Source organism: Ylistrum balloti, unplaced genomic scaffold, assembly GCF_031769215.1.
Source record: "Ylistrum balloti isolate Yb309-2 unplaced genomic scaffold, AGI_CSIRO_Ybal_v1 Utg370448, whole genome shotgun sequence".
In the NCBI taxonomy this organism is placed as follows: domain Eukaryota; kingdom Metazoa; phylum Mollusca; class Bivalvia; order Pectinida; family Pectinidae; genus Ylistrum; species Ylistrum balloti.
In genome coordinates, this window is record NW_026782298.1 from 355,001 (window position 1) to 382,026 (window position 27,026).

The following is a 27,026-nucleotide window of genomic DNA, read 5'->3' on the forward strand; positions in this document are numbered from 1 at the left end:
CACAGTTCTAACGGTACAATGTTACAGTAACGATAATGTAGTAAAATTGGTTTCATTCAAGATAAGTATGCTGCATTTCAGAAAAAGAATAGGAAAGTTATTTGTATAATATGAACGATGTAATAAAAAAGTAATACAGTAATACAAAATCACAAAGAGCTGTGTGTCCCAACATTGTAGACAAGATATATCAAAGTAATTAATATTTATATCAGTGCTAACAAGGAATGATTATGTATATAAGTATAGCATGTAAAATTATCATAGATACATATTCAACAGATATACTAGGACATCAGGAACAGGAGTGATTATGTAAATTATGAGGTATTACATATTCAAAGGAGATATGTAAATGAGAGGCTGAAGACTTACCTCCAGAGCTCCTACCCCCGACACTAGATCCTTTGTCTGTAGTGAGCAGAAATGAGTTACAAGACCAGATGAGAATGAGACATGAATATTAATCAGTAAGTATTGAATATTCATGAAATATTAATCAATGCTGAATATTTATGAAATATTAATCAATGTTGAATATTCATGAAATATTAATCAGTGTTGAATATTCATGAAATATTAATCAGTGTTGAATATTCATGACAAAGTAACAAGTGTGGACACTGATTCTTTACTATCTTAATTATTTAATGAGCTTGCTAAAATCAACAGTAATTTAATTGAAATCTTAACAATACTGATATTAATTAACAACCTAAAGGCATGTAACCCTTCACTTGCTAAATGTATCACCATTGATAACCTCATGAGAAAACAAAATACACTTTTGTATTCTAAAAACCCACTGTAGTAACTAACAAAGAACACATACTTCAAGGTGTTATCACATTGTATGAAATATGTGTTATTTTTAAATCATTAAAATTCATCTCAAAGCTGAATTGAAATACAAAGATTTCAATCAGATATCAATGAGAACATGTCAACTAACAGTGATCCAGTTTGGTGGAATGATACAATAATGTACAGATAAGTTGAAACATCAGAAATAAAACAGAGTGAGATCAGTTGATATATTAATCTGGAGAACAATAAGATGATAATAAGATATACCTATATGATAAATTTGATCTGAGAACGTCTTATATGTCCTGGAATAATAGTTTATTAGTGGAAATAATTACATTTGGATGAGACACTAACTAAAGAGCTATCAGTTTAGTCTCTAACTAAAGTTAATGATAAAAATCTTCAGAGAAAAATACATGCAGTGTCCGTCATTACCAAGGAAATCAAATTTATACACTAGAGTTTCGAATACAATCTTCACTTTAAACCTGTGAAAATCTTCCATGAAATCTGACAATCAATACAGAAACTCATTTGAAAATTTATACTTCTTAATTCCTTCATCAAAGCAAAAAAAAAAAAAAAAAAAAAAAGCTTGTTTGAAAAATGAAAACAAATTCAGCCACATGCAAAAAAGTGTTCTATTTCCACACCAACCTTCTGATGTCATACATCATACAGGGAGTTATCTTTCCTTACTGTAAAACATTACATAGGGAGTTATCTCCCCTTACTATTAAACAAACAATAATGTTTACAAAAGTTATATTTTACTTATAATCATACAGGACATATAAGTCATTGTTCATTATTTGAAGATTCTTAGATAACTGCAAAAAGTGGTAAATCACTGAAGCAAAATGTATTAAAACTGACCATAAAAAAGTTGTTTTTTTTTTTTTATTTTTTTGAGCTGAACGTCCTTATTCCGGTTATAACCGAGCCTAGGACACTCCATAAAAAAGTGTAGCCAGGGGTCACAGAAATACGACTGGAATATTTCCACCAATCAGAAAGCTAGGATTGGTAGTAACAGGTTGAAACTGTAACTGTATTATGTTTAGCCTAAAATCCTGACAGAGATATTTTATCATGGACTTATACGGAGAAGTCCAGGACTTCAAAAAATGTAGGTAAGAATTGCAGGATGGTTTATCATTTACTATAATTTTGAATATTTGCAGATTCTCAAATTAAAGATAATTATAGATCACTTTAGTCTTAGACTGATTCTCTGAACGCCTACGTCTTAAAAACAGGAAACATCTTTCAAAATAATTATCGTCCATTTCAGGAAATGTATTTCATAATAGTTATAGTCTTTATCAGGAAACATCTTTAAGAATAATTATAGTCTATTTCAGGAAATGTATTTCATAATAGTTATAGTCTCTATCAGGAAACATCTTTCAGAATAATTACAGTCTATTTCAGGAAATGTATTTCATAATAATTATAATCTTTATCAGGAAACATATTTCAGAATAATTATAGTCTATTTCAGGAAATGTATTTCATAATAATTATAGTCTTTATCAGGAAACATCTTTCATAATAACTGTAGTTCATTTCCTTAAAGTTAGTTTGATTTCTCACTGTAACAGGTGTGATGACTCTTTTAAAGTAAAAACCTAATGGAAACCTAATTTATTATGTGTGATTGCATGTTCACATTTAAATCAAGATATATTTGTTTTACTCAAAATGTCTTTATTTTGGTTTTCAGTGTTTAGATATTTTGTTATATATTATTTCAATCAATCTTTAAGTATACAGTATATAAACATGATAAGAAGTAAGTTATATTTGTTTACCAGTAAACAAACACAAAAGGTGATGTTATCATGTTATATTGTTTGCCTCAATATTATTTATATTAATCATTGTTGTCATGTCAGCTAATAATTATTAAAGTGTTTCCTCATTTATTTACTGTCTGCCATCTTAACCAGACAAACTGGATACCTGATAGGAAAAGTTTGGACCGCACAAGATCCCATGCTGCAAAAATTTGCATAAAGATAGATTCAAATTTCCTGTAACTAACAAAGATAATTTTCCTAATTTTGAAATGTGGATCTTATTAATTTCCTTTGTTCATTAGAATTAAAGCATTTTTTGGTTAATGAAGTAATATGCCTCGATCAGACCTGTCCTGAGTAGGAAGGCATGTTGTTGTGAGCCTCGCTCTGGCATTGACCCTGTAATCAATATATTGTAGTGACAACACAACAAAACTCAAAATTTCAAAGTTCAAAACACAAAAATATCGAAATCCAATCTAATGTGACATACCTGTTGAGGCTGAAAATTTTACAATTTAGAAATGAAAGTGTGATGTTATATAAAGGCCTTACTGTGTCTTGGAAGAAAATCAAACATATTGCTTTTTAATTTAATACAACATTCCCTCATGATGATTTTTATCTATCAAAATGTCTTTTGACTATAAAATTGTTAACCAGCATTGATTTTACAGATCTGTGAAATTTTCTAAGCTAATTGCATAGGGTTTAAGAGTTGTCTTTAGTATGAAGTTGTCTATATAGAGAAAATGCGTCCACAGTTCAGACGTTAGCACAGGATATCAATTCTTTAATCTTTATCTAATACCAAATAAATCTACCAAAAGTATGATTTCTTAATTCTCAGTTTTTATGCATTAAGATATCCCCTCCTGAAAGCTGTGATAACAGGTATTTTTGAGTGTCAGTTGGCAGGGTGTGAATTTTTCACTATGGGGTTTATAGGCATAGCCACAGCGAGCTAAAGACTTAAGTGCTGCAATCAGAAAGTCTGTGATATGAAGGTATAGAATCTCAATTACATACAAACTATTATCCAGTCTACATACTGAAGGTAAGACATTAAAACAGGGCATAACAATGTAACATAAATAATGTAGTCCATTGAAAATAACAGACCATAATAACTTCACAACTTTCCTTAAAATAAAGTTTAAAATCTGTACCGTCTATAACAATTTACTGTTGAAATGAATTTCAATGTCTGCTAGTAAAAGCTGGATTGTATCATTACCCTAACCAAGCTTTAAGCAACATAGGCCTGGTGTCTACCTGTCACTGAACTCTGTCACCCTTCACCAGGTGTCTACCTGTCACTCAACTCTGTCACCAAGTATGTATCTGTTACCCTACGTCAAGTATCTATTTGTCAATATACACCAGGTGTCTTCTTCCACACTACACCAGGTGTCTTCCTGTCACCCTACACCAGGTGTCTACCTGTCACCCTATACCACTTGTCTACCTGTCACCCTACATCACGCGCCTATCTGTCACCCTACAAAAGGTGTCTACCTGTCACCTTACACCAGGTGTCTACCTTCCACCCTACACCAGGTGTCTACCTGCCACCCTACACAAGGTGTCTACCTGTCACCTTACACCAGGTGTCTACCTGTCATCCTATACAAGGTGTCTGCCTGTCACCCTACACCAGGTGACTACCTGTCACCCTACACCACTTGTCCACCTGTCACCCTACACAAGGTGTCTACCTGTCACCTTACACCAGGTGTCTACCTGTCACCTTACACTAGGTGTCTACCTGTCACCCTACACCAGGTGTCTACCTGCCACCCTACACAAGGTTTCTACCTGTCACCTTACACCAGGTGTCTATCTGCCACCCTACACAAGGTGTTTACCTGTCACCTTACACCAGGTGTCTACCTGTCACCCTACACCAGGTGTCTGCCTGTCACCCTACACAAGGTGTCTGCCTGTCACCCTACACCAGGTGACTACCTGTCACCCTACACCACTTGTCCACCTGTCACCCTACACAAGGTGTCTACCTGTCACCTTACACAAGGTTTCTACCTGTCACCTTACACCAGGTGTCTACCTGCCACCCTACACAAGGTGTTTACCTGTCACCTTACACCAGGTGTCTACCTGTTACCCTACACCAGGTGTCTACCTGTCACCCTACACAAGGTATCTACCTGTCACCTTACACCAGGTGTCTACCTGCCACCCTACACCACGTGCCTACCTGTCACCCTACACAAGATGTCTACCTGTCACCTTACTCCAGGTGTCTACCTGCCACCCTACACCACATGTCTACCTGTCACCCTACACAAGGTGTCTACCTGTCACCTTACACCAGGTGTCTACCTGCCACCCTACACAAGGTGTCTACCTGTCACCTTACACCAGGTGTCTACCTGCCACCCTACACCAGGTGTCTACCTGCCACCCTACACCAGGTGTCTACCTGTCACCCTACACAAGGTGTCTATACCTTTAACCCTAGACTATTATCATTGAACACAAGCTAGACAAGGTTTACATACCCGCTACCTTAGACAAGCTTAAGACATGTAATATAGAGAGGCCAGTCGACACATCAGACCATTCATCAGACTCAATTAATCACAAATCATTATACCAACAGTTAAAATCAGCTCACTTCTGTAAAAATTTCCATAATTTTGGTGATTATATGTTGACGAGAATAATTTTCTTTATTTTTATTATCAAATACAGATTTAAATTGATGATTCTTTTAAAATTATTTCTATAAAAACACAAACTCAGATGTATCATAATACAGTATATTTATCTAATGTAAACAATGTGTTTGGTATCGTTATCTCGGCTGAATGGTCATGCTGTGCCGCGGCAGTGAACAGCATTTAATCTTGGACAGTAGAGTACCAAGATGCCACACAGATTAACATGCAACAATACCTATCGTACAACTTTCATAATATATTTCAAACTAAATATACAAGTTCTCAAGCTAATTGCACGATTAATAAATCTTTGACCAAAATAGAGCTATCCACGATTTCTGTGTTTCAAATAAAACTGTGTGGGTCTCCAAAACTCTTGTGATTTTCATCTTCAAATTATATTCAAATGACATTTTTGAGGAATTTTAGATAAAAACAAAAACAGATGTTACATTGCTAGTATCTGTAGATGGAATATATTGGACCTTAAAGTCTGGACAGTAACGGTCACTATGATGACCTAAAGTCTGGACAGTAATGGTCACTATGATGACCTAAAGTCTGGACAGTAATGGTCACTATGACGACCAAAAATCTGGACAGTAACGGTCACTATGACAACCTAAAATCTGGACAGTAACGGTCACTATGATGACCTAAAATCTGGACAGTAACGGTCACTATGACGACCTAAAATCTGGACAGTAACGGTCACTATGATGACCTAAAATCTGGACAGTAACGGACACTATGATGACCTGAAGTCTGGACAGTAACGGTCACTATGATGACCTAAAATCTGGACAGTAACAGTCACTATGATGACCTAAAATCTGGACAGTAACGGTAACTATGACGACCTGAAGTCTGGACAGTAATGGTCACTATGATGACCTAAAGTCTGGACAAAAACAGTCACTATGATGACCTAAATTCTGCACAGTAACTGTCACTATGATGACCTAAAGTCTGGACAGTAATGGTCACTATGACGACCTAAAATCTGGACAGTAACGGTCACTATGACGACCTAAAATCTGGACAGTAACGGTCACTATGACGACCTAAAATCTGGACAGTAACAGTCACTATGATGACCTAAAATCTGCACAGTAACTGTCACTATGATGACCTAAATTCAGGACAGTAATGGTCACTATGATGACCTAAAGTCTGGACAGTAATGGTCACTATGACGACCTAAAATCTGGACAGTAACGGTCACTATGACGACCTGAAGTCTGGACAGTAATGGTCACTATGATGACCTAAAGTCTGGACAGTAACGGTCACTATAATGAATAGCTGTGGTATTGATAATACAGGTCAATCTGTGCTGACATCAAGACTTGGATACTCAAGTAAGACCTATTCCAGGCAAGTACACATACTCATCATATCTATTTATAGATATAGACAAAGTATATATAGATACAGTTCATTACAGTTTTAGTATTTGGTTGAATATTTTTGAACAATCAGAAAACCATGAACCTATGAAAATACAGACAACATTAAATGCAATAATTTCTTTCAGAGTCCAGAAATTAAATTATCACAATTTTTAGACTATCAAAATTTTTAATTACCACTATTAAAATATTCAAGTTTAGAAAAATGTTTAGTCCAAAAAAACAAAAAAGATGTTAAAAATAATTTCCAAACAGTTTACAGTACTGATCAAGTTGTATTGAGTGTACTATACGCGGTGTGTTTGCGTGGATTAAGCCTATCTTGAGTATCCCTCGGTATTTTCTAGCCACACCAGTAGGATATAGACAAAAGAACATGTGCTCATTAACCTTTTCCTCCTCGGGAATCTGTACAAGGTAAAAACAAAAGCATGTTTAACCTCTACACCTGTTCCAGAAAACAAACATTTCCACATCCCTGGTTTTGCCGTGACTATCCTCAACTCTCCTGTATTACTGACAAAGACTTTCATCACCCCTTGAATCAAATCCAACTCAAGCTCTGTTTAAGCTCTCCATTGTGAGGAAGCTTAAGCTTGAGCTCAGATTGTGGACAAACTCAAGGCCATGGTGAAAAAAGTCCACATATAGCATGAATTTTTCTTGTCTAATGTATTTTACAGAGATGAACTGTCCCCAGTAAGGCTCCCTTCACACTGTGTTGATCCTGCAGCAGAACTATACCACGTGATAAGCCCACCCATATCTAATGCTGTTTCAGTAGAACTCCTTAGTTTATTTCAGGATAAAAACAGCCCCTTCAATGTCTACCTACATGTTATGAACTTTCACAAATGTTTCTACATCCTAATTGTAAAGACTCTTGTTTTCATACATTACGAGATGACGAAAAGTAGCAAAACCAGAGATGAGGAAAAAATTATCTGTGCAAAGTGCTTTATACTGAGAAGGATTCTTTTTACAATATTTTCTAAAATTGCTGTTACTGGTCATTGTTTTCTATAGAGCTATATATCAGCATTACAATGAACATTGTTTTAAGTCAGATTAAGTCCTGGCCAGTCAAAAAAAAGGTTACAAAAATAATCCTTCTTGACCAGTTGAAAATATTGCATGAGGAAAAAATTCTTTTCAGGACTAAGAAATTTTACAAATTTCAGGTGCAGAAAATAACATGTGAAAAAAATAAATTGATAAGTAAATAAAAAATAAGCCCTTGGCATTTAATGAAACGGGCTCAAAATAAGCTTAGAAACACTAGACTTGAAACTGAATCCTAACATAACTTTATTCTAAAGCATGTTTTTATCTATGAAGAAGCATGTTTTTATGTAGTTTGCCTTATGACCTTTTAAAAGGTCAAAGGTCGAGTCACAAATTGAACATTTTGCTTTGTCATTCTAATTACAGTGCTTCTAACAAATTTGGTTTACGAACATTAATTCTTTCGTACAAACCTTTTCTAACTTTCCCTCTAACAATATTTGATTAAATTATACAGTTCAGGCACATAAATACTATGCTAAGGATACACCACGATTAGTCATTATCAATACTAATATTCCAATGTATCTCAAAAATTTCCATGTTTGGGGAGCAGTGCCCCTGACAACTGTCTGCCACAACGGACACAAAATGCGGAGATAGATCTCCTTACAATAAATCTTCATGATAAACTTAGAGGAATCTATGATATGGATAAAAACATGCAGAAAAGTTTAAAATTGACATCACTTTGAAGGTCTACTCTGTGTGGTATAATTTTGTAACTGACTTAACTCTACTGTTTGAAGGTCTACTCTGTGAGGTATAATTTTGTAACTGACTTAACTCTACTGTTTGAAGGTCTACTCTGTGAGGTATAATTTTGTAACTGACTTAACTCTACTGTTTAACTCTACTGTTTGAAGGTCTACTCTGTGTGGTATAATATTGTAACTGACTCTACGGTTTGAAGGTCTACTCTGTGTGGTATAATATTGTAACTGACTCTACGGTTTGAAGGTCTACTCTGTGTGGTATAATATTGTAACTGACTCTACGGTTTGAAGGTCTACTCTGTGTGGTATAATTTTGAACTTCAATGTTGCCTAGATGTTACTATGTCATATCTAGAACATATGTGTGTACTACGTCATGAAACTTTAATTAATTCAAGTTTTTTTGGGATTTAGAATGAGACTGATTTCCTCCAAATTGACTGTGAACACCACTTGAGAAATAAAACTAAGAAGTTCTTACAAATTCCTAATGAATCTTTTGTTGTCCGATGTAATTAAGTTCAAAAGTCAAATCCATTCATAAAGAATCAGAAACGGGACAAGAAAAAATGAGGAGAAGAAAACCTTCATTCCATGGTTACCTCCCCTTGCCAATTACTATCATATAGGTATCAGAAATATTCATGACGTATTTTACATAGAAATACAATGGTCATTAAGGATTTAATACAAATTTATCTCTACAATCAGTATTTAAGATTTTATAATAATGTTACCTAAAACATATTGACACAGAAATGACAATGAAAGTAATACTTCAACATTCAATGTGATTGATCATTTTTTTTAAGAAACTGATGTCAAAAGTTTGATACAAAATACAACACCACAACAGCATACAGTGAAATCATCAAACAATTAAACACATTACTATGTCAGTGTTCTTATTCACCTTTCTTTTGGCCACCTTTCTCATCCTTTTCTTTCTTCCCTCCTTTAGTTTTGTCATGTTTCTCCTCTTCTTTAGCATCTTTCCCACCCTTACCTTCCTACAACCAGACAGGTTTACAACAGTGATATAAATAGGTGACTAGGGCCAATATTTCTATTGTAAGTAACATGACTAGGGCCAATTTTTCTATTGTAAGGTACATGAACGGGGCCAATTTCTCTATTGTAAGGTACATGAACAGGGCCAATTTTCTATAGTAAGTAACGTGACTAGGGCCAATTTTTCTATTGTAAGGTACATGAACGGGGCCAATTTCTCTATTGTAAGGTACATGAACGGGGCCAATTTTTCTATTGTAAGGTACATGAACAGGGCCAATTTCTCTATTGTAAGGTACATGAACAGGGCCAATTTTCTATTGTAAGTAACGTGACTAGGGCCAATTTTTCTATTGTAAGGTACATGAACGGGGCCAATTTCTCTATTGTAAGGTACATGAACAGGGCCAATTTTCTATTGTAAGTAACGTGACTAGGGTCAATTTTTCTATAGTAAGGTACATGAACGGGGCCAATTTTTCTATTGTAAGGTACATGAACAGGGCCAATTTTTCTATTGTAAGGTACATGAACAGGGCCAATTTTTCTATAGTAAGTAATGTGACTAGGGCCAATTTCTCTATTGTAAGGTACATGAACAGGGCCAATTTTTCTATTGTAAGTGACGTGACTAGGGCCAATTTTTCTATTGTAAGGTACATGAACAAGGCTAATTTTTCTATTGTAAGTAACTTGACTAGGGCCAATTTTTCTATAGTAAGGTACGTGCGTGACTAGGGCCAATTTTTCTATAGTAAGGTACATGATTTCTGGGCCAAACATTGTATTTCATACTGTACACGACCTTGGCCAAACTTTGTATTTGTAATGTACATTACTAGGGCCAAATTTAGTATTACAATATGTGCATAAAAGGCACAAAATTTGTATTGTATAATGTGCATGATGAGGGCCAAACTTTGTAAGATTTTAATCAATATGAAAATAAAGGACCCTTATAATTGAGGTATTTTGATATATCTGAGTAGAGGTTTTCTACATTAGTTCACACCTTCTTTTTTCCAGATGGTTTGCCTGCCTTCTTGTCTTTATCTGCATGTGAACTGCTGCGTACACTTCCGGGGCGGTCCTTAGAGTCTGCCCGTCGACTTGGTGGTGGCTAAGTACATCAAATACAACAAGGTCATAGGAATGCTTCCTAGCATAGGTTTCACATTTATTTATATAGGTAAATAGTTGTAAGTGAAACTGTTAATCTAAGATATGATGAAAATGTGACCAATGGTTACTGACCTACTTTAACAAAACTGTAAAATCTATATTTTTGTGGTGCATAATTTTCATGGTTTTTCCAAAGTTTGCTATTTCATAAACATTTAGCTTCATAGATAACTATAGCTCAATAGGTACAATTCTACTCAATTTAAAAATTCATGGACACATATAAGTATGTGGTTTAAGATCATTCTGGAACTCAACCAAAAAAAACTCCACACAAAAATTAATCATTCTACAGTAATCTCGAATCTCTTCTGATTTAAAGAAAACATTGATTAACCCAAGTGTTTTCTTGACTTGTTTATATTTGTATCTGGAAAGTCCTTTCTCTGAAGTCTAATCATCCACTTACTGATTTATTTCTGTCTGGGGAACCTTTTTCTGAGAACTGTTTCCGTCGCTCTACAACTTCTTCATGTGAAAGAGGAAATCTAGATAGTACCTATCAACAAAAACATAATTTAGAATTAAGTTCCCAGATCATACAAGTATAAAAAAACTACAATATTCTAAAACAATATCAACAATATTCTTTTACAAGGAAACAATATAAATACATTGTCAACAACATAAATACATTGTCAACAACATAAAAACATTGTCAACAACATAAATACATTGTCAACAAAATAAAAACATTGTGAACAACATAAATACATTGTCAACAAAATAAAAACATTGTCAACAACATAAATACATTGTCAACAAAAACAATACATTGTTAACAACATAAATACATTGTCAACAACATAAATACATTGTCAACAATATAAATACATTGTCAACAACATAAAATACATTGTCAACAATATAAATACATTGTCAACAATATAAATACATTGTCAACAACATGAAATACATTGTCAACAAAAACAATACATTGTTAACAACATAAATACATTGTCAACAAAATAAAAACATTGTCAACAACATAAATACATTGTCAACAATATAAATACATTGTCAACAACATAAATACATTGTCAACAATATAAATACATTGTCAACAACATAAAATACATTGTCAACAATATAAATACATTGTCAACAATATAAAATACATTGTCAACAATATAAATACATTGTCAAAAATATAAAATACATTGTCAACAAAATAAAAACATTGTCAACAACATAAATACATTGTCAACAACATAAATACATTGTCAACAATATAAATACATTGTCAACCACATAAAATACATTGTCAACAATATAAATACATTGTCAACAATATAAATACATTGTCAATTATATAAAATACATTGTTAACAACATAAATACATTGTCAACAATATAAATACATTGTAAACAACATAAAAACATTGTCAACAATATAAAGACATTGTGGAACAATACATTGTCAACAATATAAAGACATTGTCAATACATTGTCAACAATATACAATACATTGTCAACAACATAAAATACATTGTCAACAATATAAATACATTGTAAACAACATAAAAACATTGTCAACAATATAAAGACATTGTCAATACATTGTCAACAATATAAAGACATTGTCAATACATTGTCAACAATATAAAATACATTGTCAACAATATAAAGACATTGTCAATATTCTAATGTGAAGTACATTGCTAAATAATAATGCCCTAAATGTACTAAAATTTCCCATTTTATTAAAAAATAAATCTGACCTTTGTCTTGATAAAGAATTATAATGTGCTTACCTCCCCCAACTTTATAGCACCGTTATCTCCGATTTGATTGGATGCCATAGACAGTGACATCAGAGTCCTATTCATTCGAAGTCCCTGAATGAAATTGTACAAAAAAAGCTGATTTTCTCGAAGTTTAAATGACCTCCATTATAACCATGTAAAATATGTGTAACCTAGGAACCAACAGGTACAGGTAACATAATCATGTAACTTTACAAATAAAACGAGATGTATAGATTTAACTGTAGTATAATACAGGCCAACTAGGAGAGCATCTAAACTGTTACATGATTTCTTATAAAATATTTATTTATCCATTTGATAAAGATATCTTATGCTAAGTTTATCAACTTCTTATTTATAATATGTTACCATAGCAATGTGTTCTGCACCAACATCACCAATCATGTTGCCGGCTAGGTTGAGGGAGATGAGTTTCATGTTAGCCTTCTTGATGTTACCGAGAGCTCCCCCTATAGACTGTGCCCCCTTATTTGTGATACCACAGTGTCTGAGCGACAGGTTCTGGAGTCTGGTCAAAACAAGGTGCACCATTACATTTTGGAAATGTTGATCAGATAGAGGTGTGTGGGAGAATGGTAAACTGTTGATCAGAGATGTGGGACAATGGTAAACTGTTGATCAGAAGTGTGGGACAATGGTATACTGTTGATCAGATAGAGGTGTGTGGGACAATGGTATACTGTTGATCAGATATGTGGGACAATGGTATACTGTTGATCAGAGATGTGGGACAATGTTATACTGTTGATCAGAGATGTGGGACAATGGTAAACTGTTGATCAGATAGAGGTGTGTGGGACAATGGTAAACTGTTGATCAAAGATGTGGGACAATGTTATACTGTTGATCAGAGATGTGGGACAATGGTAAACTGTTGATCAGATAGAGGTGTGTGGGACAATGGTAAACTGTTGATCAGAGATGTGGGACAATGGTAAACTGTTGATCAGAGATGTGGGACAATGGTAAACTGTTGATCAGAGATGTGGGACAATGGTATACTGTTGATCAGAGATGTGGGACAATGGTAAACTGTTGATCAGAGATGTGGGACAATGGTATACTGTTGATCAGAGATGTGGGACAATGGTATACTGTTGATCAGATAGAGGTGTGTGGGACAATGGTATACTGTTGATCAGAGATGTGGGACAATGGTATACTGTTGATCAGAGATGTGGGACAATGGTATATTGTTGATCAGATAGAGGTGTGTGGGACAATGGTATACTGTTGATCAGAGATGTGGGACAATGGTATACTGTTGATCAGATATGTGGGACAATGGTATACTGTTGATCAGAGATGTGGGACAATGGTATACTGTTGATCAGAGATGTGGGACAATGGTAAACTGTTGATTAGAGAAGTGGGACAATGGTAAACTGTTGATCAGAGATGTGGGACAATGGTAAACTGTTGATCAGAGATGTGGGACAATGGTGTACTGTTGATCAGAGATGTGGGACAATGGTATACTGTTGATCAGATATGTGGGACAATGGTGTACTGTTGATCAGAGATGTGGGACAATGGTATACTGTTGATCAGATATGTGGGACAATGGTATACTGTTGATCAGAGATGTGGGACAATGGTATACTGTTGATGATGTGGGACAATGGTAAACTGTTGATTAGAGAAGTGGGACAATGGTAAACTGTTGATCAGAGATGTGGGACAATGGTAAACTGTTGATCAGAGATGTGGGACAATGGTGTACTGTTGATCAGAGATGTGGGACAATGGTATACTGTTGATCAGATATGTGGGACAATGGTGTACTGTTGATCAGAGATGTGGGACAATGGTATACTGTTGATCAGAGATGTGGGACAATGGTGGGACAATGGTATACTGTTGATCAGAGATGTGGGACAATGGTATACTGTTGATCAGAGATGTGGGACAATGGTATACTGTTGATCAGAGATGTGGGACAATGGTAAACTGTTGATCAGAGATGTGGGACAATGGTATACTGTTGATCAGAGATGTGGGACAATGGTATACTGTTGATCAGAGATGTGGGACAATGGTATACTGTTGATCAGAGATGTGGGACAATGGTGTACTGTTGATCAGAGATGTGGGACAATGGTATATTGTTGATCAGATTTGGGACAATGGTGTACTATTGATCAGAAATGTAGAAAAAGGGATAATATTATGGAATTATAACAGTAATACATTATAACAGTAACACATTATGACAATAATACATTATAACAGTAACACATTATGACAGTAACACATTATGACAGTAACACATGACAATAATACATTATGACAGTAACACATTATGACAGTAACACATTATGACAATAACACATTATGACAGTAACACATTATGACAATAATACATTATGACAGTAACACATTATGACAATAATACATTATGACAGTAACACATTATGACAATAACACATTATGACAGTGATACATTATAACACTTATTATGACAGTAAAAATACTGGTAGTTAATGCAGCCCAATATATTTAGGGTGAAAGAAGTTGAACAACTTACGGACTTTCTTCACTCATCAGTTCATGCCAGTTCTCTGCTGCCACACAGTTACCATCCAGTATCAGTGTTCTAGGTAAATACATAGTGGTAAAGCATTGATACACTGGTTATTGTATCTACAAGAGTGGAGGTATGGGCCACTCCAACAAGGCAACAAAGTAAATTTAGTATTATAAGGAACAAGGCATTTTTTTAATCCTGAAATTGAAATTTTAGAATTTTTTTCTTTACTTTAAATATTAACCTGTGTGTGAGCATGTTCTCCTGTACTATTGTGTCATCAGACGTTACCTTAGCTTGAATCTTACTGGGAGACATAAAGTATCTCTAAAAACTGAGAATTAATCCCAAAGATTGTATAAATCAAAAGGTACCTGAGGTTGACGATGTTGGGAATACAGTGAGCCATCATGGTGACTGTCTCTCCTGTCAGGCCAGTGTTCCACAGACTAAACAGAAACCAAAAACATCTCACAAGTTATAGTGTCAGGCCAGTGTTCTACAGACTAAACAGACACCACAAGTTATAGTGTCAGGCCAGTGTTCCACAGACTAAACAGACACCACAAGTTATAGTGTCAGGCCAGTGTTCTACAGACTAAACAGACACCACAAGTTATAGTGTCAAGTCAGTGTTCTACAGACTAAACAGACACCACAAGTTATAGTGTCAGGCCAGTGTTCTTCAGACTAAACAGACACCACAAGTTATAGTGTCAGGCCAGTGTTCTTCAGACTAAACAGACACCACAAGTTATAGTGTCAGGCCAGTGTTCCACAGACTAAACAGAAACCAAAAACATCTCACAAGTTATAGTGTCAAGTCAGTGTTCTACAGACTAAACAGACACCACAAGTTATAGTGTCAAGTCAGTGTTCTACAGACTAAACAGACACCACAAGTTATAGTGTCAGGCCAGTGTTCCACAGACTAAACAGAAACCAGAAACATCTCACAAGTTATAGTGTCAAGTCAGTGTTCCACAGACTAAACAGAAACCAAAAACATCTCACAAGTTATAGTGTCAGGCCAGTGTTCCACAGACTAAACAGAAACCAAAAACATCTCACAAGTTATAGTGTCAAGTCAGTGTTCTACAGAATAAACAGAAACCAAAAACATCTCACAAGTTATAGTGTCAGGCCAGTGTTCCACAGACTAAACAGAAACCAAAAACATCTCAAAAGTTAAAGTGTCAAGTCAGTGTTCCACAGACTAAACAGAAACCAAAAACATCTCACAAGTTATAGTGTCAGGCCAGTGTTCCACAGACTAAACAGAAACCAAAAACATCTCAAAAGTTAAAGTGTCAAGTCAGTGTTCCACAGACTAAACAGAAACCAAAAACATCTCACAAGTTATAGTGTCAGGTCAGTGTTCCACAGACTAAACAGAAACCAAAAACATCTCAAAAGTTAAAGTGTCAAGTCAGTGTTCCACAGACTAAACAGAAACCAAAAACATCTCACAAGTTATAGTGTCAAGTCAGTGTTCTACAGACTAAACAGACACCACAAGTTATAGTGTCAGGCCAGTGTTCCACAGACTAAACAGAAACCAGAAACATCTCACAAGTTATAGTGTCAAGTCAGTGTTCTACAGACTAAACAGACACCACAAGTTATAGTGTCAGGCCAGTGTTCCACAGACTAAACAGAAACCAAAAACATCTCACAAGTTATAGTGTCAGGCCAGTGTTCCACAGACTAAACAGAAACAAAAAACATCTCACAAGTTATAGTGTCAAGTCAGTGTTCCACAGACTAAACAGACACCACAAGTTATAGTGTCAGGCCAGTGTTCCACAGACTAAACAGAAACAAAAAACATCTCACAAGTTATAGTGTCAAGTCAGTGTTCCACAGACTAAACAGAAACAAAAAACATCTCACAAGTTATAGTGTCAAGTCAGTGTTCTACAGACTAAACAGACACCACAAGTTATAGTGTCAGGCCAGTGTTCCACAGACTAAACAGAAACCAAAAACATCTCAAAAGTTAAAGTGTCAAGTCAGTGTTCTACAGAATAAACAGAAACCAGAAACATCTCACAAGTTAAAGTGTCAAGTCAGTGTTCCACAGACTAAACAGAAACCAAAAACATCTCACAAGTTATAGTGTCAGGCCAGTGTTCCACAGACTAAACAGAAACCAAAAACATCTCACAAGTTATAGTGTCAGGCCAGTGTTCCACAGACTAAACAGAAACCAAAAACATCTCACAAGTTATAGTGTCAAGTCAGTGTTCCACAGACTAAACAGAAACCAAAAACATCTCACAAGTTATAGTGTCAAGTCAGTGTTCTACAGACTGTTCTACAGACTAAACAGACACCACAAGTTATAGTGTCAGGTCAGTGTTCCACAGACTAAACAGAAACCAAAAACATCTCAAAAGTTAAAGTGTCAAGTCAGTGTTCCACAGACTAAACAGACACCACAAGTTATAGTGTACAGACTAAACAGACACCACAAGTTATAGTGTCAGGCCAGTGTTCCACAGACTAAACAGAAACCAAAAACATCTCAAAAGTTATAGTGTCAAGTCAGTGTTCTTCAGACTAAACAGAAACCAGAAACATCTCACAAGTTATAGTGTCAAGTCAGTGTTCTACAGACTAAACAGACACCACAAGTTATAGTGTCAAGTCAGTGTTCTACAGACTAAACAGAAACCAAAAACATCTCAAAAGTTATAGTGTCAAGTCAGTGTTCTACAGACTAAACAGACACCACAAGTTTAGTGTCTAGTCAGTGTTCTACAGACTAAACAGACACCACAAGTTATAGTGTCAAGTCAGTGTTCTACAGACTAAACAGAAACCAAAAACATCTCAAAAGTTATAGTGTCAAGTCAGTGTTCTACAGACTAAACAGACACCACAAGTTTAGTGTCAAGTCAGTGTTCTACAGACTAAACAGACACCACAAGTTATAGTGTCAAGTCAGTGTTCTACAGACTAAACAGACACCACAAGTTATAGTGTCAAGTCAGTGTTCTACAGACTAAACAGACACCACAAGTTATAGTGTCAAGTCAGTGTTCTACAGACTAAACAGACACCACAAGTTATAGTGTCAAGTCAGTGTTCTACAGACTAAACAGACACCACAAGTTATAGTGTCAAGTCAGTGTTCTACAGACTAAACAGAAACCAGAAACATCTCACAAGTTATAGATTAACTAGGTTTTCAAGCTCTTGTCCAAACACTGTAAACTGATCTGTTGACTGGGAGCTCCCAGGGACTTGACAGCTGATCTGTTGACTGGGAGCTCCCAGGGACTTGACAGCTGATCTGTTGACTGGGAGCTTCCTTTGGACATGACTGCTGATCTGTGGACTGGGAGCTCCCAGGGACACGACAGCTGATCTGTGGACTGGAAGCTCCCAGGGACATGGCAGCTGATCTGTGGACTGGGAGCTCCCAGGGACACAACAACTGATCTGTGACTGGGAGCTCCCAGGGACACGACAGCTGATCTGTGGACTGGGAGCTCCCAGGGACTTGACTGCTGATCTGTGGGCTGGGAGCTGCCAGGGACACGGCAGCTGATCTGTGGACTGGGAGCTCCCAGGGACACGGCAGCTGATCTGTGGACTGGGAGCTCCCAGGGACATAACAGCTGATCTGTGGACTGGGAGCTCCCAGGGACTTGACAGCTGATCTGTGGACTGGGAGCTCCCAGGGACACAACAGCCGATCTGTGGACTGGGAGCTCCCAGGGACACGACTGCTGATCTGTGGACTGGGAGCTGCAAGGGACACGGCAGCTGATCTGGACTGGGAGCTCCCAGGGACACGACTGCTGATCTGTGGACTGGGAGCTGCAAGGGACACGGCAGCTGATCTGTGGACTGGGAGCTCCCAGGGACACGGCAGCTGATTTGTGGACTGGGAGCTCCCAGGGACACGGCAGCTGATCTGTGGACTGGGAGCTCCCAGGGACACGGCAGCTGATTTGTGGACTGGGAGCTCCCAGGGACACGACTGCTGATCTGCGGACTGGGAGCTCCCAGGGACACGGCAGCTGATCTGTGGACTGGGAGCTCCCAGGGACACGGCAGCTGATCTGTGGACTGGGAGCTCCCAGGGACACGGCAGCTGATCTGTGGACTGGGTCGACAGCTGATTTTTACAGCCTCATATCCCCAAATTAAAATGTGTTATTTTTTTGAGAATGAAGAGAAAAATCACATATATTGATAGAATTACAAATCAAAACTATTTTTACTCAAAAATGAAAGAAAAAGAAAATCGCAAATCAGCATGGTGATTATAAGGTCTAAGGGGAGGTAACTCACTTGATTGTGTGGAGTTTCTCCATAACAGGCCAGCACTGGGCAAACGTAGACATCATCGCTTCATCAATCTTCCAACCTGTCAACGACGTCAAGTTGACTTTGTATTAGGATGTAAATAAAGTAACACTTATCTTCCTCAGTTTAATTATTACGGAACTATGATGATATTAGTGACATCACTGTAACAGGTGTGTCGACATATCACTAACATTATGTATATTAATTATTACGAAACTATGATGATATTAGTGACATTACAGTTACAGGTGTGCCAACATGTCAATAACATTATTTATATCAATGGGTTAAGACATTCAGCGGTGAATTTGCCAGCGTAACATTTCTGGGTATTTATCACTATTCATACCCGGGATCGATTTTCATTCTCAATTGAAATTGATTAAGATCTCATAATATGAACAAAGAAATTATATCATGAATTAAAAACGGCTGACTCTCTTTGATCTTGTCCTTCACACGTTTATTGCAAATCTTGTCTTTATGTAAATTTTCTGAATTATGTGATCAAACGTCTTTTAACATTGTTTTTACGTATTAGATTTTATAAAACTTTTATCTAAGTTTTAATTTGTGTGAGACAAGGCTCATCAATATAAAAACTAGAAAGACTTAATTGTTTCATAAAAAGTCATACCAAATGAAAACTCAATTAAAATCCTGTATATCTATATATATCTATGTATATAGACGTAACTTAAAAATGCTCTGGATATCGATAAAAAATTTGAAAAGAATTAAATCAACATGACAAATGTATTCCACTAACGTTCTCAGACCTAACGGTCATCTTCAGGCAATGCATTTATTATAACATCTTGGTAACGACATTGTGACGTCATACATAATACATAAGAGAAGGGGAGATAACATTATCTTTGGCAGTATACTGACATTACATTTATGTCCGTTTGTTATTAATGAAATATGTGTAAACAATTTTTTCAAAACATTAACTAGCATTGAGAGCCGGTTTAGATATTTCGACAAACATTTCCTCTTTATATCGCCTTTTTGTCGCACCCGAATCGGCCATTTTGTAAAAAGGAAAAATAAAAAAAATGTTCCTTATGTATACCTCTGATGAAAATTTCGGTGACTGTGTCTGGTTTGTCATAGTTCTCCATCTCTACTTGGACAGAGGGTTTAAAATATTCAAATTTCTCCTTCAACACAAAGGTCTTCGGTGGTGGTTCAACTGGTTCTGTTCATAAAGGGGGAAAAATAGATAAAAAAATTGAAGGTAAAACAAAGACAAAATCAACAAATGTTTGATATTAACTTTTTATACTGTACAGTAATTTGCTGAACTTTCATTTCTAAAATTCTTAATTTTAAAGTGATTTTTTTTTTATACAACTGAAGAACACTTAAGTACAATATTCCATATTTCAACTCGGTTTTTTATGTCCAATTTAAATCTTTTAAAAAAAAGAAAAAGAAATTAAAAATTGTGAAGTAAACAATATATACCACCTATATTAAAAACATGATTTTTAAACAGACAAATGAATTCCAAAACTTCATATCTAATATATCTCTGTTGACTAGATTTCAAAAATATGGTGTTCTCTTCTATATGCCTTCCCAGGAATTTTCCTTCATTTATTTAATTTTCTATTTTGTTTGAAGTTTAACAGAAGTTTTACCAAAAAAAAAGAATTTCTGCAACTATATATACCATAAAATAACCTTGGAGCTACAAATAAAAAATATCTTAACTTTAAATACCTATATATGTAGTCAAAAAATACTTACAGCTCCAAACAATCTCTCTAAACATTTACATTCAAAATCACTGTAACTTTATATGAAATATCCCTCTAAATTTAATGATATGAAAGAAATCTATTGTGGTTTATGAAATATCTCAATAGATCTATTGAAATATCTCTAGAACAATTAATATGAAATATTGCTTAACACAAACTATCTATATCTAACATTATCCCTTTATAGTAAATATCTCCATCATACTTCTACAAACAATATCTTTGTAACTCTATAGACTAAGTATACAGGATTGTAACACATCTATCTACAGCCAGGTGGTGGGTATGAGTAGATTAATTGACTAAATACATTAGATATATAGTGCATATAGAAATACACACTGTAGCAGTCTAACATCGTTTAAGTAACAAACATATATTTGTTATACACAAAATACATATCGCTGACAAACCAACACTTAAAGCCGCAACATCTCGGACACTCTCTCTTGCTCCTAACCTAACAGAGTTTTGGGCCAGCTACAACAAACCATTCTAACTAATTAAATGAATTAAATAAAGATAGGAAGTGTTAGAAAATCGTGAATAAAGATACTGCTGGAAATTCCTTATAAACGATTCATGCCACAAAAGCCATTGTTTTTGTGATAGTAAGATAAGCTAAATGTACAAAGGAAGTCGTAAAAATTTGGTAAGACATTTGTAATTTTTGTTTACATAAAATTTGAAGGTAAAATTATCAGGTTAATATAAATTTTTCTTCTTGTAAAAATATAAAATGACAGATTGTCAAAAATTTAGTAAGTAAAATAGTTAATGTACAAAGTAAAATCAAAACTTTTTAATTAAACATTTAGCAGAACAAATTTGAAAAATTTAATTTTATTAAAAATGTGACAGGTAAAAATAGATAATTCTAAATTCTTGATTACAATAATTTACATGTTTGTAATACTTATTGATGTTAGGTAAGTATATATATCTACATACTACCTACATGTAACAACAACAACAATATATAACACATCATTAATACATATATACAAACAACACTTACATCTACATACAGGAAACTTGACTTATTTGTGAATTATTTAAAAGCATTAATTTTATACACTTACGTGATAAAAGTGTTTCAAATTTGTTTCTGATACTCAGGATGTATTTTTCGATTATAATGCTTCACTTTTAATTTTCTTACAAAAAATGTTAAAGACCTGACAGGTTTGTAGAAGTTAGGATAGACAAGTATGCTATAGTTACTGAGCTAGAAAAGTTCTCTGTATTTAAGAAGTAGAATTGTATGCTACAGATCAGATCATTCAAATATGAAACACAGATATCACAGGCTATTTCAACCCATACAGTGTCTCTGTATCACACAGCTGTAATCTCCATCACCAACACAGCACTTCACCCTGATATAATTCATACTGACCTCTGTATAATCCATTCTGACCTCTGTATAATCTATACTGACCTCTGTATAATCCATACTGACCTTTGTATAATCCATACTGACCTCTGTATAATCCATACTGACCTCTGTATAATCCATACTGACCTCTGTATAATCCATACTGACCTCTGTATAATCCATTCTGACCTCTGTATAATCCATACTGACCTCTGTATAATCCATATTGACCTCTGTATAATCCCTACTGACCTCTGTATAATCCATTCTGACATCTGTATAATTTATACTGACCTCTATATAATCCATACTGACCTTTGTATAATCCATACTGACCTCTGTATAATCCATTCTGACCTCTGTATAATCCATACTGACCTCTGTATAATCACTACTGACCTCTGTTTGGGCTTCATTTACCCAATAATCCCTATAAGGGATCCGACTTTTCACTCACATTAGGAGAGCCCTATAAGGGATCCCACTTTTACTCACATTAGGAGAGCCCTATAAGGGATCCCATTTTTTACTCACATTAGGAGAGCCCTATATGGGATCCCATTTTTTACTCACATTAGAAGAGCCCTATAAGGGATCCCATTTTTTACTCACATTAGGAGAGCCCTATAAGGGATCCCATTTTTTACTCATATTAGGAAAGCCCTATAAGGGATCCCATTTTTTACTCACATTAGAGGAGCCCTATAAGGGATCCCATTTTTTACTCACATTAGGAGAGCCCTATAAGGGATCCCATTTTTTACTCACATTAGGAGAGCCCTATAAGGGATCCCACTTTTCATTCTACATTAGGAGAGCCCTATAAGGGATCCCACTTTTTACTCACATTAGGAGAGCCCTATAAGGGATCCCATTTTTTACTATACATAAGGAGAGCCCCGACTTAATTATGATTGGGAGAACTCGGACTGGGATTTCTTCATTTAATCAACACTAAGTTGGCTGTCTTCCATATCACCTTATCTATCAACATTAGGAAATCTATCTTTATTAAATCATAGAAATTCCACTGTAATTTCTACTGTATCTATGCAACATTAAGAGATCTCCCTCAGGGATTTCTGCATCCACTCAACCGTTAAAATCCCTTCTGGACCTCACTCTACATTTATAAATCTATAACTTCAATCTCTCCACTAAACATGGACAATTCTTAAAATATCAGACCACATAGAGGAATCTGAAAATCACACCAGCTAAACCTGGTACATCTAAAATTGTGTTTTTACAAATTTTCATGAATTCAAATATGTGCAAAAGAAAATGTTCTTCTTAGCCGTAAGAAATTTATCTGTTTCTACTTAATTCATTTACATATTTTCCGCTTGATTAGATATTAATGTTAGCATCACATCAATCTACCCACCACCTTCCATTAATTCTGGATCAGGTTCCACCTCCGACTGCTGCTGTTGTGCACTTGTCTTGCCTTTTTCTTTGCCCTTTTCAGGTTTTGAACTTTCAACTTGTGACTGCGAGGTCGGAGGTCGTGCCCTGTGAACAACTGGAGGAATGACAGCCATATTGCTTCTCTTGCATAGCTCTGTAAAATCGGCTAGGAAATTTCCTGTACAGCTGTATGGCTCTGTTATAAAAAAAACAAACAAACAAAAAAAAAACATCAATACATAGATTCCTTCACAATATATAGTACATTTAATTACACTTCAATTCTGAATGACAATCATCACAAAGGAAGACTAGGCCTGATAGGATATTTCACCATCTTGGAACTTAAACCTTTCCCAAGGGTTGAGATCACCCTATTACACCTCCACGGGAGTGAATGATTGTTTATCTCTAACCCTGATCACTTTATAAGGTACTTGTATGTGTTTAGGCTTGTGCAAATACTTCACATCACTGACATGATTGAACTGTTGACATGACGTCATATCAATGTGCTGATGGGGAGTTCCCCTGTCTCAACACTAGGGTGAGACAAAGAAATCTAACACCATTACACAGCATGGATTTACCAGTCCAGGGTGAGAGGAAATCACATCCCAGTCTGAGATCTCTGATCAGCGGGAATTTTATCTTGATTTTTGTTAATTCTTATACAGCTGCTTTTCATACCTGGAGTTTTATTTGGATCATCTTCGTCCTGGCTGACAGCCGATTGATTTTTCTCCTTGAGGGATTTTTCCACCTTCTTCCCCATCTTCACACGGTTGGCGATTCTAGTGACAAGAAAAAACACAACAATGGTTAAACTACAAATTGTAATTTTACTCAATTTATCTTGGACAAAAGAAATTTGGTAAAAGTGTGATAAAGTAATTATATCTTATACAAGTGGTATGGTTTCATCCTTACATACTAAACTTTAGTTTTTTTTTTACTTATCTGACTTGAGAACTAATGAAATCTAACAGTCATGCTCACATTCAGATTGTATTTAACATAAGTAATTGTATGTCTATTATATCAACTTGTCTAGTCTGACACTACAACAGATTACTAAACATAGGTTAAGGTCAATATTTAAGTCATAGTTATAACCTGTCTCATCCTATAACAAAAGGACTACAACAAATCCATGGATAAGCCTGTCTAATCTATGAGTACAAGTCACTTGGCACTCACATGCAGATTTATCATTGATCATATAAATAATACTTGTTAACTTGCGGTCAGATTAGACAGGATGTTGGAATACTTAGGGGTCAGATTAGACAGGGTATTGGAATACTTAGGGGTCAGATTAGACAGGGTATTGGAATACTTAGGGGTCAGATTAGACAGGGTGTTGGAATACTTGTGGTCAGATTAGATTGGGTGTTGGAATACTTAGGGGTCAGATTAGACAGGGTATTGGAATACTTGGGGTCAGATTAGACAGGGTATTGGAATACTTGGGGTCAGATTAGACAGGGTATTGGAATACTTGGGGTCAGATTAGACAGGGTATTGGAATACTTGGGGTCAGATTAGACAGGGTGTTGGAATACTAATGAGTCAGATTAGACAGGGTATTGGAATACTTAGGGGTCAGATTAGACAGGGTGTGGGAATACTTGGGGTCAGATTAGATTGGGTGTTGGAATACTTAGGGGTCAGATTAGACAGGGTATTGGAATACTTAGGGGTCAGATTAGACAGGGTGTTGGAATACTTAGGGGTCAGATTAGACAGGGTGTTGGAATACTTGGGGTCAGATTAGACAGGGTATTGGAATACTTGGGGTCAGATTAGACAGGGTGTTGGAATATTTGGGGTCAGATTAAATGGGGTGTTGGAATATTTGGGGTCGGATAAGACAGGGTGTTGGAATATTTGGGAGTCAGGTAAGACAGGTTACACTAACAGCAGCAACAGCTGGGTCAAACTTCAATCTGAAACAGGAACTTTCAAATGATAAAGGTTAGTAAATATATCAATAAGGGCAAAGCCCATAAGACTATCATTGACAAAAGGAACTTTGTAAATTAATGTAGAGTGACCCATCGGCATCTACTGTACAGTGCTGTAGTTCCTTACTCCTTCTTTGTAAAGTCTATAGCAAAGAAAATGACTTGTAAGTTTTATTGATAAGATCCCACACACCAAGGAGACATACCTGAAGAACCTTAGAACTATTTGTTACATATACATTAATACATAGATTTTCCACTATGTTACCACATCAGTAATCAATATACAATTTATTTGTAGGAGTTCTTTTCAACTTTATTGCTAAAAGCAATGGGTCCCACAATGTAAAATTTAAGTATTTCCAGAAATTCTATGAGTCCCGTCAAAATTCTATTAGTACAGAACTCTGGACTCGTGAGTAGATTGATCAATGCCATATACTCAGATAAGACAATCTGAAAGTCTTCTGGTCGTACAAATGAAAACAGCTTGTACTCAAGGTTTGTATAACAAACTGTTTTTTTATCATGTGGTAACATTAGTGAAATGAGTAGAGAGCCTCACCCTTCTTCAGCCTCACCTATTCATGGCTGCTATTTTGTCAAAAATGTAAAAATTTCAAATATTTCAAAATATATTTTTCAGACAAATAATTACAATTGCCTGATAGTAGCTCACTGAAATGACAGACCTAGTTTTCCTTACTTCATCAACATGTAAGTTCAAATTTGTTTAGTTTTAAATGTATATCAACTCCTGTAGGTTATCAGTTTCACAAACCAAAACCAAATCTCCAGATTTTTTCATTCGAAAACAAGTTTAAAGGAGCAGTAATACAATAAATCATCGCATGCTTTTATTTTCTTTGATATAAAATCAGATGTTTTATAAAAAAAAACTTGTTTCGTCTCATCACAAAATTTGTGTAACAATCCAGGAGTATACAATCTCATACTAAGAAAAGTGAAAACATTTCCAGTTAACCATTTTAATTTTTATATTTTATAAGAGATAGAGAAAAAGTTTGCCAGCCTATCTCACTAACCATGGTAAACCATTGGCTGATATTACACACTGTAGCTTTATATCATAAAAGAAATTACTAAATAGTTGTGACTGAACTATCAGCATTTTCGACCTCACAAATTCATTCTTCTAAACTATCATTTCTATAGACATAAAGTAAACAAATAGCG

The 27,026-nt window shown here is 35.5% G+C and overlaps 1 protein-coding gene across 1 annotated transcript in view; it reads right to left on the minus strand.

The window, feature by feature from the left end:
• LOC132554871 (leucine-rich repeat-containing protein 71-like) overlaps positions 1-24,658 on the minus strand; it is a 35,380-nt gene extending 10,722 nt beyond the window's left edge. Inside the window, exons 1-12 of the mRNA XM_060219196.1 lie at positions 24,553-24,658; positions 23,840-24,058; positions 20,381-20,506; positions 19,285-19,360; positions 15,354-15,428; positions 14,980-15,048; positions 12,801-12,960; positions 12,438-12,521; positions 11,092-11,181; positions 10,513-10,620; positions 9,403-9,499; positions 376-411 (exon numbers count right to left, since the gene is read on the minus strand). Coding sequence (XP_060075179.1) covers positions 376-411; positions 9,403-9,499; positions 10,513-10,620; positions 11,092-11,181; positions 12,438-12,521; positions 12,801-12,960; positions 14,980-15,048; positions 15,354-15,428; positions 19,285-19,360; positions 20,381-20,506; positions 23,840-24,058; positions 24,553-24,637 — 1,225 coding nt within the window. The 5' untranslated portion in view covers positions 24,638-24,658. The remainder of the gene's footprint in view (positions 1-375; positions 412-9,402; positions 9,500-10,512; positions 10,621-11,091; positions 11,182-12,437; positions 12,522-12,800; positions 12,961-14,979; positions 15,049-15,353; positions 15,429-19,284; positions 19,361-20,380; positions 20,507-23,839; positions 24,059-24,552) is intronic.
• Positions 24,659-27,026: the final 2,368 nt, after the last annotated feature.